General features: G+C 41.8%; 1 protein-coding gene across 3 annotated transcripts in view; it reads right to left on the bottom strand.

The window, feature by feature from the left end:
* TGFBR3 (transforming growth factor beta receptor 3) overlaps positions 1 to 14,662 on the bottom strand; it is a 225,038-nt gene that overhangs the window by 32,202 nt on the left and 178,174 nt on the right. For all 3 annotated transcript variants that reach the window (XM_066376794.1, XM_066376793.1, XM_066376795.1), the window contains 6 exons: positions 13,113 to 13,302; positions 10,525 to 10,850; positions 9,995 to 10,147; positions 7,264 to 7,404; positions 6,931 to 7,089; positions 1,312 to 1,611 (listed from right to left, as the gene is read on the bottom strand). In XM_066376794.1, coding sequence (XP_066232891.1) covers positions 1,312 to 1,611; positions 6,931 to 7,089; positions 7,264 to 7,404; positions 9,995 to 10,147; positions 10,525 to 10,850; positions 13,113 to 13,302 — 1,269 coding nt within the window. The remainder of the gene's footprint in view (positions 1 to 1,311; positions 1,612 to 6,930; positions 7,090 to 7,263; positions 7,405 to 9,994; positions 10,148 to 10,524; positions 10,851 to 13,112; positions 13,303 to 14,662) is intronic.

Here is a 14,662-nt window from a genome sequence, read left to right as displayed (position 1 = left end):
CCACCCTTCCCTCTTCTCTTTTCTTCTCTCTCTCTTTCTCCTCCGCACCCCTGGCCCCTACCGCAGCCATGGCTCGAATGGTTCATGCAAAATTTGGCTCCAGGCACCGAGGATGGCTCCATGGCCTCACCTCAGGCATTAAAATAGCTTGGTTGCCAAGCAATGGAGCAGTGGCTCCAAATAGGCAGAGCACTGCCCAGTAGGGGGCTTGCCAGGTAGATCCTAGTCGGGGTACATGCAAGAGTCTGTCTCTCTGCCTCCCAGCCTCTCACTTAAAAAAATAATTATTTGGTATTAACAAGGAAATGGATGTTTCAGGGAATATGACAGTGCAAAGGGTTCAGATCAATGGTAATCTATACTGCTCACAAAAATTAGGGGTATTTTATCATTTTGTATTCATTTTGAAATATCCCCTAATTTTTGTGAGCAGTATATTTGAAAATGATGTTTTCCTTCTACCTCTACACCTATCTCTTACAACCTATGTATTAAGTGAGAGAATTCCATACATACAGTACATTATTTATACAGCTCAATTATTAGTCTTTAGACACATATTGATAGATATGTGACTACAAAAGGATGAGAAGCTTACATTGTGTAAAATATCTACAGAATAAATGCACATATAAAATTATACATAATTACAGCAGAAGACACCCTTTATGTATCATACAAGGTCAGCCCAATGAGGTAATTACCGTGCTGATTCTCCCCCTACAGTAGCCATGCCAGCAAGGTCAAAGGTTCTCATTTCTGTTGTGGAACAGACTGTACTGATTCAACATGGGGAGTGATATGTGGTAAACATGATGAAGCAATGTGGAACTGAGAAAAATTTAATTATTGGTTAGTTTCCCTTACAAGTCCTCCTGAGACAAGTCAACCTTATAACTCACACAGAGAAGGTCAAAAAAAACAACTGTAATACAAGTGTCAGTGGATCTGGAAAAATTAATCCTCACACTGACTTGTCCTTTCGGCTCCCTGCACTTTTGGCACCATGCACTATCTGAATAGCAAAGATAAAGCCAGACCTTCCCTCCATGGAAAACAGCCTTGATTTATCATCCGTAAGACACTATTATGCAGCATGCATGGAAAAAAAATCACACTGTCAGAATTTATTCTCTAAGACTACAGAAAGCTCACAGTTCCCTGCTAACATGGACTTTATTACTTCTGTTGGGCAGATCCCAAACCAAAAACCTCCACCTGCAATAACTTGTGATTAAACTTTTTGGTACGTCACACTGCCTCACCTAGAAATGTCAGAGTACCAGTACAAATGGATTAGAGCCCACGAACCTTAGGCAACTTCTGGGGCTCCTTTTCCTTTTTGGTACATAACGTGAGCTCGCACTGTAGAAAGAGCAGCGAAGTGTTGAAGATGGGCTTAAAAATAAAGCTGAACCGCTTCTTATCCGTCTCGGCTTGCGAGATAGGAAAGTGTACTCTCTTGGGATTATAGAATTTCACAGATTCATCTTTCGGACAAATGTTCTCAATGATGGTGTAATCAGACATCCTGTCTGGGTTCGAATATGGAGAGATAAAGCATGTTTGAATGGCAAATCCCAGTTCTTGGTCAGCCTTGGTAACAGACACCTATGAAGAACAGAAAGATCAATATAGAAACAAGTTAGCACTTCACTTTCACTTTAGACACAAGGGTAGCATACAAACATGGCCTATCCTGATGAGAGACATTTCTTTATTTTGACAACACACATATGGAGTCTTCTTTCTAATGATAAAAGCAACATAACACTCTTTGAGGAAAGAGGTATTTTCTATTTTAACTTGATGTGGATGGTGACAGTGAACTATTTAGTTCAAATGCCAGCCTGGAAAATTCCAATACAAAATGACTAAGTCTCTTCAGCCTTCCTTAAGTCCTCTGGGAGATAAAAATAAAAGCATATCATGCATCTAAAGTGGATTTTCCAAAATAAATACAACATCAGCAGGCGAAGCCCCTAATGTTATAATAGTGCATTTTTGTAAAGCAAGCTCTTTTTAAAAACTGCTCATTAAAGACAGAGGCAGAACTGCTTAACCTAGGCAGGGAGACTGAACTTAACCGCAACATTCAGAGTGAGCCTGAAACACAGTGGTGAAGCTCAGAGTCCTCTAAAGTCCTGCTTTACGAGAACAGGCAGAGCGGGCCCCTGTGGCTGGGTGCCAGCTACAGAGCAATCTGGTGACAAACACGGGCCTGGCAAAGTGTCCCAGCCACCACTCACAGGTCTGAACCAGGCCTTGCCAAGAACTCTCCCCTCACTCTTTAAGCCCAATGGTATTTTAAGGAAAATCTAATCTGGAAACGTTTCCGACTCATTTACACTTTTCCTCTTACAAAACATTTGTATGGGCTATGTCCAAACCTTGTTAAGATTCTTTTCTTTAGAAACAGGAAATAGTGTTTGGCCAAGTGTAAACAGAATTCAAACCTCAACTATCCTAAACTCAACTACAGTCCCAGACCAGACTGGATTTGGTGGTGCACAGATCACCATGCAAACTGCCTCTCCCCTCTATGCTTCATTTCTGGATTAAATTTAGGATCAAAATAAACTTAAACACTTTAAAATAAAGTTAGTCCTTAACCATAGGCCCATAGTCCCAGAATCCTTTCAAAAGGCCTGGAGATATAAACAGACTCTCCAGCCTGAGAGAGCCAGGGGAAACCCCGACACCGACGGGTTTCAGCCCACAGTGCTATTCCAAAAGAGCCTCGTGGCTAACGACAACACCGACGGGGTTCAGTCCACAGTGCTATTCCGAAAGAGCCTCGTGGCTAACGACAAGGCACGCGACAATCAAGATGATTATCGTCATGTCACTTTGTTGTGCCTTAAAGTTTAATCCCTCAGAACAATTTAATGAGATAAATATTTTCATCTCCACTTTATAGAGAGGAAACACTGAACACACAGAATAGATGACTTGTCTGGATCATATCTAGCAAATACTGGGTAAAATCGAAGCTTAAACCTTAAACCCAGATATTGATATTCTGACCAGAAGTCCATTTTCTCTTTCCTACTTCGGTGCAGCTACAGGGTCAATTCAACCGGGCCCAAGAGGTAGGCCTGGAAAAACATTTAGTAAGAAGTATTTCTAGGAAGCAGTGTTTGATAGTCTGTAAATATTCATGTCATTATTTTTGCAATATTTCTGAAAAATAAAATATTTTATCTTGAAAAGATGGCAAATTACATATATCTCATTTAAACTAAAAAGTGTCCTTTAACAGGAACTCAGGGCTCACGATGCAAAAATGTGTGACAGAAGAAATGTAAATTTTATCTCTAATCTTCAGGAAATATAAAATGGTAGCATGTCTAAGGTAGCCAAAAAAGTTGTTTTGGAGGAAAAATATTATTTGTAAGTCTTTTACTCTAAAATGGACTGGAAGTGAGTAGTGGAAGGGCTGACTCTGGAGTGAGAGCAACCCAGGGAATCACGTGTTCTTATTGCTCATGAACTTCAGTGAACTCTGACCCTCAGTTTCCCTCCTACAGACTGAGGGGGACTACCTACTAGATTCAGTTATTCTGAGCATTTGTAAAGTGAAATTACATGCAAATAACACAGCTCCCAACTACACAATAAAATACCAACTATCATTAGTGGTATTACTCAAGATTTAAATTTGGGGGTATAAATTATTTTAATTCTCTAAGACAAATGAATTAAAAGAAAAGCTGCCATTATATAACCAAGCATCACTCAGAAATGACCAAAGCCCAGGTGGCAAAACTGATAATGTCTTGGATTAAAAGAAGGGACTATGGTCTAGAGCAGTGGTCGGCAAACTCATTAGTCAACAGAGCCAAATAGCAACAGTACAACGATTGAAATTTCTTTTGAGAGCCAAATTTTTTAAACTTAAACTATATAGGTGGGTACATTCCTTATCGAGGTAGCGCCTGCATGTGGTATTTTGTGGAAGAGCCACACTCAAGGGGCCAAAGAGCCGCACGTGGCTCGTGAGCCGTGGGTTGCCGACCAGGGGTCTAGAGTGAACAGAGGATTCTGAGAGGGGACATGATAAGGATGGCCAGGAGGAGAAACCTAGAAATAGTGCTTCAGGACAAGCTAATGATTTAGTAAGTTTTATTTACCCTAAGTAAAAATAATTGAAAATTTTTTTCTTTAAAAAAATTAAAAAATTTTTCTTATTAGCAGTGGAATCCAAACTGGGAAAGAAAGACTATGCATAACGCTACCCTGTTTAGCAAAATATTTACAGACTCTTACAGTTTAGGTGGACTAAAACAACTTTAAAATAAAACAGTTTATAACATTTTACCCCCACCCAAATTCTCCTCAATGTACTTAATATTTAAAATGGGAGCAAAAACATTTGGGCTCATTTCTTTTCCATCACTGACAATATCTTTGATAAAATTTAATTGTGAAAAACACAGATAATATATGAAAAGTTATAAATGGAAAAATAGGAATAAACAAACAAACCCATATTTCAAGTAGGCCCAAACTGAGGAAACAGAGAAAAACCATAACACCCAGGGCTGGATACATGAGGAAAGCTGACCTCTGATCAGCATAAAGCAGCTATGCCAGGCTCAGCTTTGGAAAATAACAAGCTGCACTTCAGCAGAGCTTCTGAAGTCTATAGCACAACAGGGAGTCACTGACCAACTGCACATGTGGATTGTGCAGCCAGAGAGTGAGAAGAAAACAGCAGTCTAGGATTAGAAGAGATCTATGATTAGGAACAGCATGTGGAGAGCAGTATATTTTCCCCAGTGGAGAAAGAAGGTACACCCAAAGAAAGAGAAGACCTCTCAAAACCAGGAATTAAAAAAAAGGAGAGATCCAGGAAAATGTCTAGAGCCAGTGGGCTCCATCCCAGAAGCAGTACAAATGTGAGGGTTATTTATCTTTCTAAAATAGGAATCTGTGCACTGAAGTTACTTTTAATACACAGAAGCGTCCCATTTGACCCGAGAAGCTTTTCACTCCTCCCGAAGTGAAGCAGGAAAGCAGCTTACAGCTTAGCACCAAAACCGGCTCATCAGAGCGACTGGTCCCAGTAGGACCAGCCTACATCCTCGGGCCATAAGGAAAGTTATCTTCTCTGGAATCCCACCTGTGAACCTGAATATTTGATCTGCTAAGAGGTTACATTTTCTCCCCTTTCAAATGGCACTTGAGGATAAATGATAGTAGCATCTAGTGGATAACAGTGTGGGCTCTGGATGAGTCCTGACTCTGAACTCTAATAGGTACTAACTGTGACAGGTTTTTGCCTCGATTTCCTTATTCATAAAATAGGGATATTAAAAGTCCTGTCTTATGGGATTGCTTTGAAGAGTAAATTACTACAATATTTTAACTGAGTTTGGCACAAAATAAATCTGTAATAAAGAGTAGCCGTTGTTATTTCATTATTACCACAACTACCTAATATTTTTTAGCCATCCCAGAGACTTACACTGTGCATGATTTTACATATATATATGTATATATGTTATATACATATGGATTTTATATATATATGTTTTATATTATATATGGTTATATATACATATATATATACACACACAAGACCATTATATATAGGAGATATAATGATCTAGAAAAAAACAATTTTCGTGAGATAGAGTAGCACATAGCATTTCACTAACTTGTGTGCAATTTAAAAGGTAATTATGTGAGGCCCCTGGATAGCTCAGTTGGTAGAGCATCGTCCTGAAATGCAAAGGTTGCGGGTTCGATCCCTAGTCAGGGTACATACAGAAACAGACTGGTATTTCTGTCTCTCTCTCTCTTTCCCCCACCTTCCTTTCTCTCTAAAATCAATAAATTTAAAAATATATGAAATGGTTTGAAGTATTTCATGGCTAAACTTGACATTGCAACTACTGAACTACTATATAAAAACGCTAAGTAAGGACAGGCTTTATTAGAATTCATACTGACAATGTCTTTAAATTATTCATCTAGCCCCGGCTAGTTAGCTCAGTGGATAGAGCGTCAGCCTGGCATGCGGACATCTCGGGTTTGATCACTGGTCAGGTTACACATGAGAAGAGTCCATCTTCCTTCTTCTCCTTCTCTCCCTCTTCCCCTCTCACAGCCAGTGGCTCAACTGGCTTGAGAGTCGGCCCAGGCACTGAGGATAGCTCGGCTGATTCGAGCATCTGCCCCAGGTGGGGGTTGCTGGGTGGATCCCGGTCAGGGCACATGCCCGAGTGTGTTACTCTATTTCCCCTTCTCTTACTTAAAATATAAACATTTATCTAGGCCCTGGCCAGTTGGCTCAGTGGTAGAGCGTCAGCCTGGCGTGCAGGGGTCCTGGGTTCAATTCCCGGCCAGGGCACACAGGAGAAGCGCCCATCTGCTTCTCCACCCCTCCCCTCTCCTTCCTCTCTGTCTCTCTCTTCCCCTCCCGCAGCCGAGGCTCCATTGGAGCAAGGATGGCCCGGGCGCTGGGGATGGCTCCTTGGCCTCTGCCCCAGGCGCTAGAATGGCTCTGGTCGCAACAGAGCGACGCCCCAGAGGGGCAGAGCATCGCCCCCTGGTGGGCAGAGCGTTGCCCCCTGGTGGGTGTGCCGGGTGGATCCCGGTCAGGCGTAGGCGGGAATCTGTCTGATTGTCTCTCCCCGTTTCCAGCTTCAGAAAAATTAAAAAAAAAAAAAAAAAATATATATATATATATATATATATATATATATATATATAAATAAATAAAAACATTTATCTATAAAACTCTCTCCATTTAGGAGGATGTAGCAAATCCTGAAATCTTCTGCTTTGGTCAGAAATCAAGTGGGAAGAATTTCCTGTGTCAGGCCCTCAGCCCAGAGCTGGTGAAAGGCTGTGAGGACGAGCAGGTAGGTCTGCTCCAGGGGACTTTAGCTCATGCCCCAGAAACTAATGTTGAAATCTCACCTCAACATAAATGCGTCCATTCTCTGCCACTGAAAAGACCCCCTGGGAGGGCACCAGAAAGAGGTCAGTGTTGTACAGTTCCATATTGAAGGTGATATTTCTGTTGGGCGGGTCCTGGAAGTGACTGGGATTCCCCACCTGCTGCAGGCTGCAGTTAAACTTGGGAAGAAAACAAGACAAAGATAAGTCACAGTCCAGTGAAGGTTGAAGGCCCAGCAGCTTTATGAACTTTGGTGTGAAACATCCAATACCCCCTTTCCCAATAGTTCCTAAGTATAACTAGCCAAAAAGATGACATTCTCCACAAATTACCTACTGCAAACAAACACGTACCACCAAAATCTCAGGTTGGCTAAAGAAGGAAGTATCTCCTTCATCCATATCTCCTGGAAATCCATTATCACCTGACTCCAAATCTTCATAACCATCTGGCCAACCGCTACTATCCCCAGGGGGTGGAACCTGTATTACAATCTAAAAGGCAAAGAAAGCAGAGAATGTCACAAAAACAAGAAGTCCCATGCATTTGGTTTTAACACACACACACACACACACACACACACACACACACACGCCCCCTACAAATTTGCTTAGGGCTTCTTCTTCAAAGAGATGAAAAATAAAGAGAAACCCAATTCGTGTTCAAATTAAGACTAGAACTAAATTGTGTATCTTCCTCTGTGAAAAAATACAAATAATTTCAAACAGCAAGAAAACACTGGACACTGAAATAGGGTTGAATGGGGTTGCCAATAGGCCTGCCTATGTAATGGGGGAGGGGAGCTTCTCCTAGGAGGTTCTCTTTATATTAAAAAGTCTAAGAAATACTAAGAACTGGCTAATGCAAGGAGCTATGATTATTTGTATCCATTGAGATTTGTAAAAAGTTTGATTGGAGTCACAAGTGAAGGACTTAATGTTTACTATTGAGCCAGTCTCTCCTCATTTTTTCTCTTATACTCCTCTATCTTTTCCTCATTTCTGCCTAAATGTCTTTGGTGTATAGATACACGAAAGACCATCATGCTTTATTCCATGGACCTGGATGAAATGATGACTCCTAGGTTAGTTTTGGATAAGATGAAGAAATTCATCTAAGGAACATGACTCCAAAAATAAAATTTTAATTTATTTGCATATGTATGATAGTTATAGTCTCCCCCCACCTTTTTTTTGCTTTACATGCTTAGATTCTGAATATGTTGCAAAACAAAACTATACAGTAAGTCTGACAATTATTACAAACAACTATAACTGGAACAAGTAGCTAAAACATTCACTGAAGGGAATAGAATGGGAAGAGAATGTAGGAAAACCAGCTCTCTATTCTTTACCAGGTCCTCAAAAGAAAGTCCTGATGCAAGTGAAGCAAGTATCCAGGACACTGCTTAGCCCAGTGTCATCACAGCATCACTGCAATCGCCAGCACAGCACGTACATATCAGAAGAAAGGGTTTTTTTCCAAGGGCTCATGATACACCTTTCTCTTCTGAGGCAGATGATCTTTTTTTTTTTTTTTTTTTTTAACTTAACAGATTACCATATTATGTGTGCTGTTAGTGCCTATTCCGGCTTTGGCCTGGGATGGGGAGGGGTGAGACTGCTCCTTCTCGTTCATTCCACTGCCAGTGGATAGATACGCTTGACCCATCAAGAGAAAAGACTGGCAATCAGGGACTCCAATCAGTGTGGCTCATGCAGAAAACTACTCTCAAGCTTAAAATTCCAAAATCAAGTACAGTATATCAGTAATGTGGCATTCACGATAGCTGGAAAAACTGGATAACTTAACAAAAATTAGTGTTGGAATTGGTAGGAGGGTGTTCATCACAGAGGTCAAAGGTTCATGAAGTATTCCAATAACAAAGGGAGAGTAGCCAGGCCAGCCTGGTGTTGAGGAAAGATGAGCGGCTGAGGTCAGGAAGCTGGGTTCAGTTCTGGCTCTGCTGTTAACTAGGTCCTAAAATCTAAGCAAGTCTCTTAACTCCCTGGAGTTCGATTTCCTCACCTGTGAAATGAGGAAGTTGAATGAAATCATCTTAGGGTGCTTTCCAGTTCAAACATTCTATGATTGTCTGAGGAACAATAAACATGAGCTCATAGGAGAGTCAGTCCCCACAGGAGCCACACTGACTGGAGTACCTGATCACCAGTCTTGTCTCTGGATGGGCCAAGCGTATCTATCCACTGTCAGTGGAATGAATGAGAATGAACAGTCTTACCCCTCCCCATCCTGGGGCAAAGCTGGAATGGGTACTAAAAGTGCGTGTACGCATGTGTGCACACACAGAGTCATACACACTGTTTCTGAGCTGGACACGGGGAGCTTTGAGCCTTATATTTACTGCAAAATTAACACTATTAAGTTCTTTTGAGATACCATGTGTCAAATTCTTTTAATATTCACTGTATTCACTGTTGTCTCTGCAAGGACAGGTTTAATCTGAAAGGATTTGGATGTACTGACAGGAGCGAGTTCGGAAAGTATAGGTGAGCTGTTGCAACGGATTATCACCAGGGGATCTGTCAAATCTCCCTCTGGTAACTTCAAAGTAGGAGATTTTCATCAATTTAGGGTCTTTCTTAGAGGTGGAAAGAGACTTAATAACAATTTCTTGATAGCCCTTTGAATTTCTCCCCTTTGGTTCTTCTGTTCATGAAGGAGAAGAAAGTCTTCCCACTTCTGGGAAGGACTCCAATCAGGCCAGAGAGACCAGGGGTCTGGTCAGCTCAGTTGTGTAGACGTGCTCACTCACAGCCCAAGGGCTTGGATTTTATCCTCACAAGGACCAGGCCTTTTGATCCTACAGCTTGGCTAGAGAGACAGGACATAATTACCTTGCCAGTGAGATTGAAGAGATGACCACAAATGTTCCAACCAAGAAAACAGGGCTTCCCACTTCCCATAGATTCACCAACACAGCAAATAAAGCAGAAAAGCTCAGGGTCAAAGTACATCTCATTTTGTTGAGAACTGACACTTGGCTTTGTTTGGGCCTGTTTTCACAGAAACGTTAAGACTAATTTTAAGGTAACATCCTGCAAGGCTCTGGAGAACACTCACAGAGTTATAGTAAACCACACCATCAGGGGCCGACCGCCGGTGCCGAGTACCACAGCCATTCAGGGGAGACTCCAAAATGAAGTGGGTGCCATTCATCTTGGCCTTGCAGTTAGGATCCAACAGGGTGAGCTCCATCCCTGAGTAGCTGTTGGCCTGAAAAAATAACCACCAAAGACATAAAGGGGGCCCACAGTCTGATTGCAGCACATGGCTGACAGTTTGCCTGGTCTTCCCAGTCAAGGCTGCCAGAGGCCTGCGTTCCCCTCTCCCTTACCTACTACCTCTCAGTGTTTATTAGCTTTGGAAATGCAATAGCATAATATTGACACACAAGGACCTGGAACCCCCTTACTGAGAACAACAGAAAAGGGGTGAGAACCACAGCCAAGGGGAAATGAGCCCATCCAACTGAGAAAACAATATCAAGTCCCTGGAGTCCAGGAGTGAAAGAGCCAGAGAGAACTAATACCCTGGGGCAAGCTGGCGAGGGAAGTGGCCTTCTTCCCTCTCCTTTACGAAGTTGCACTGACCTGAAAAGAATCTTTCTTTACAGCCACAGTCATCTTTTCATTGTCACATTTAACAGACAGGGCCACATCCATGCTCCCTTGCACCTCCTCAGGCTCTCTGGGACCAGGAAACAGTCGTAAGCTGGGGATAGCAGGGTCCTTCGGCTGGGGCATCCCTTTTTCTTCCCCTTCCTTCTTGCCTCCCCTGGGGATATCCAGGAAGGGAAAGGGGAAATCTCCATTCCGGCCTCCCCCTCCTCGGGTGGGTGGGTTGTCCAGGGTGCCGGGGTCCAGCAGGATCCGTAGCTCAGGAGGGATGGTATGGACTTCTTCATCTCTCATCTCCTCTGGTGGTGACAAAAGAAAGCCAACATCATGTGTTTGACACCAGGCCACAGTCATCATTGTCAGAGACGAGAACAGGAAGAATCAGCACAGAATGGGTATGTGTAAAATCACTCTTAACAATCAGTGTACAAAGGAGATGAGTAGTCTAGAAGCCTGAACTTTAGTCCTGGTGTTCTTTCTAACAAAGTAGATTTGGGCCAGGGGTTTACTTCTCTGTGCCTCGCTTTCCCAAGTCTTAAAAATTATGAGATTTAATCAGATCAAATGGTTCTCAAATTAGGCTGCAAGTTAAATTCACTTTGGAAGTATTTTTTAAAAATCCCTAAACCCAGGCCCTGGCCGGTTGGGTCAGTGGTAGAGCGTCGGCCTGGCGTGCAGGAGTCTCGGGTTCTATTCCCAGCCAGGGCACACAGGAGAAGCACCCATCTGCTTCTCCACCCCTCCCCCTCTCCTTCCTCTCTGTCTCTCTCTTCCCTTCCCGCAGCCCAGGCTCCATTGGAGCAAAGATGGCCCGGGCGCTGGGGATGGCTCCTTGGCCTCTGCCCCAGGCGCTAGAGTGGCTTTGGTCACGACAGAGCGACGCCCCGGAGGGGCAGAGCATCGCCCCCTGGTGGGCAGAGCGTCGCCCCCTGGTGGGCGTGCCGGGTGGATCCCGGTCGGGCGCATGCAGGAGTCTGTCTGACTGTCTCTCCCCGTTTCCAGCTTCAGAAAAATACAAAAAAAAAAAATCCCTAAGCCCAGGCTGCACCCAAGGCCAACTGGGTGGTACCTAATTGTTAATATGCTTTAAAGCTCCCCATGTGATTCCAATGTACAGCCAAGGTTGAGAGCCCTTGGGTTAGATGATTTCCAAAACCCTACAAGCAATGAAAATCTATGATTTGAATAAGTTATATGGGATATTAGTCTATTTATATGCCATTGAAATGGTTCCCTTGACTCTAGAGATTCTTTAGAAGAGTTTCTCTAAAAATACTGGTATTTAAAAAAATTTTGCTACATCTTTTTTGACCACTAAATTCTAATAGGTATCTGGGCACCATGGCCTGTGAAAACCTAGAGGTGAAGGAGAAAAGAAAAAGAGGCTTAGTTTTTTGGGGCTTTTTCCCCTAACAAAGCTGCTTAGCTACTTAAATCCTTCAAAGGGTGAGATATTCACATAGTCCCATTCAATCAATATTCAGTGTTTTTTCACATTGTCAACAATGGAGAGAGAGAGAGAAACCAAAAAACCCTCTGCCCCAGTATTCTCTACAACCATTCTCCAAAACCAACTGATGTATGCTTAGGGTCCATCCAACTCAGCGGGACTTTGGAATGAAGATGATCAATGGATATCAATGAACTCTCCTCCAATACTATCTTTTTGAAAATGATAGCACAGTTGTATGGGTCCAAAATGAGTTAGAGCTTTAGAGGGTTTTTTAATTTGTACTCTGACTAAAACCTTCACAACAACTCTGTAAGGTATGTCCTATTGTTGTTCCTCCATAGTACTGAGGAAGGATGACCTGAGGAGGAACAACCTGCAGCTCAGAAGTTAAGCAATTGCCCCCCTCAAACTGTGGATGAATAGCAGAGCTGGGACTTGAACCTGCACTCCTAACCTTCATTCTACTAGCACTGCACTCGGTAGTGGTGCATTGGGTGGGGTCTGGGGATCAGAAAACTTGGTATTTGAGTCCCTCCGGCTATAGGAACTCTGGAAAACCTCAAGAGCTTGTTAAGCCTCTGCTTTCTGCTCTATCAAACTGGGGTAATAACTCCTGCTCCCTCTGGGTGAGAATGAGAAAGCACATGTATGAGTCCTCATGACTATTTTCGTATAAGATACAGCCTGACCCAACACTTCTCTCCTGCAGTCTCTGACCCAATGCAGCTAACCTGTAAGTTATTAGGTCCCTCTGAGAGAGGAAGCCAGTGAAGGTGGTCTCATATTCTTTTGATTTTTCTTTTTATTGACTTTATTGGGGCAACACTGGTTAACAAAATTACGTAAGTTTCAGGTGAAGGTGATCTATAACAAAGTTCTCTAACATGCAATCAACTCTGTTACTAAAAAAGACTGTATTAAAGATACCTTCCTCAAAATAATCTACAATTCTAGATCATTTTAAGCTTTACAGTAAAATGTAGTCAAACAAATCTTTAAAATTTGCAATAGAAAAACAGGACCAAGTAAGCTAAAATGAGAGTTCCTCATTGGAAAGCTTTGTTTGAGGGATATTTTTTAATACAGTTTTTTAAAAAATCATACTTACCATTGTTTTCAAGCCGAAGATGAAATCTATTAGCCACAGGAGCCACTGTGTATGATGTCACTGGACTATAGCCATTGCTCAGAGCCCACCTGACCAGATTCTCTTGGGTTGAAGGAATGTCATCCCTTATTGACTTAGTCATTATCATGGATCTCTCACTCTCCTTCCCAAAGCCAATACTGTTGGGAGCCTGAAGATATTAACAAAATTCCACTTACGAGTCTAAACAGTGCTTTAAGTAAGAATAATTAAATATCTGAAACAAACAGATTCTGTATGTCTATGAAGAAATTATTTATTCTTTTAATCTCTATTTTTCTTGGACTAAAAACACTAATGGAAGTCTTCAACAGATTAAGAAAAATCTATTTATGCTGTTTGATCATAGCATTTGGGTTGCTTATGTTGATAAAAATAATCCAATGACAGCTACGTAATTATATATTGAGAGTATCTAGTATGTTACTGCAGTTAGTTTAATGTTTATTAACACACATACCAAATATGCCTTCTACCAAACTTCTCCTTATTTTTATTTAAAATTATGATAAAGTATATAGATGTGCATGCTATATTACAAAAAAAAAGTGTTTGTTTCCACTTCCTGTAACCTAGATTTAAATTAAGAAGGCACAACCCAGTTATTTTAGTAACTAGGAGACTATCTCATCTTTGTAAACTACTCAATTCCATATGGTTAAACAACCAATGTTTATATCTCATTTACAATTTATGATCTATTTAGCAATCCTGTAATTATTTTCATCTGCCAATTCTGAATAGGCTTAGATTTTAGGTCCTAAATATTAATTAATTTAGGTTACTGTGCCTCTAAATCAATATTTTACCCAGCAACACAAATCAGTCTTAAAATTGGCTTTCACTTGGTAATCAGTAACAAGATGAAAACTGAATGATAGAAATCTTCCTGAGAAAGGATATAAAGGCCTCTGAGTAACCAGGACACAGAAGGTCATTTTCCACACCATCTACTGAATCCCACAGTGCTGATCCTGTCAGGTGCTTGAGGGAGCTGAATGCATCAGAGAGGACCCCAAAGGGAAGTCACCACATTTTCAACAACTGCTCCAACAGGGCTGGGCAGTCCTTCCAACGTGCGGATTATGGAATTTCCATGCTGTATAAAAATCACTTTAATTTCCACGCCCAATTATTTTCTCCTGCATCCACGCAGCATTTTCCCCAAATTCCCCATTTGTTTCCCATTCTGTTTGCCCCTAACATGACTAAATATTAATCCTTTCCCACTGTAAAACCATAGAAGATTCACAGGCTCTAAGTTCTCTTGGCCTCTTTGGTTGTGGGATATCAGCTGAGGACATGTTTTCAATTCAAAGCTTAAAGGAGTTCACCCAGTATGTTTTCTATGACCCAGGTGCTTATCTGAGAACAGACTGCTACACATGCCAGTCACAGTCATGCTTGCAAACGATCCAGACAGCTTCAACCAAATTCTATAGCCATTAGCAAACAACAAAAACAAAAAAATCTCAGCTTCCCAGGCTTGGAATATCCTAGCTCTTATTCCG

The sequence above is a fragment of the Saccopteryx leptura genome, chromosome 3 (assembly GCF_036850995.1).
Source record: "Saccopteryx leptura isolate mSacLep1 chromosome 3, mSacLep1_pri_phased_curated, whole genome shotgun sequence".
In the NCBI taxonomy this organism is placed as follows: Eukaryota; Metazoa; Chordata; class Mammalia; order Chiroptera; family Emballonuridae; genus Saccopteryx; species Saccopteryx leptura.
This window is presented reverse-complemented; position numbering and strand designations above follow the sequence as displayed.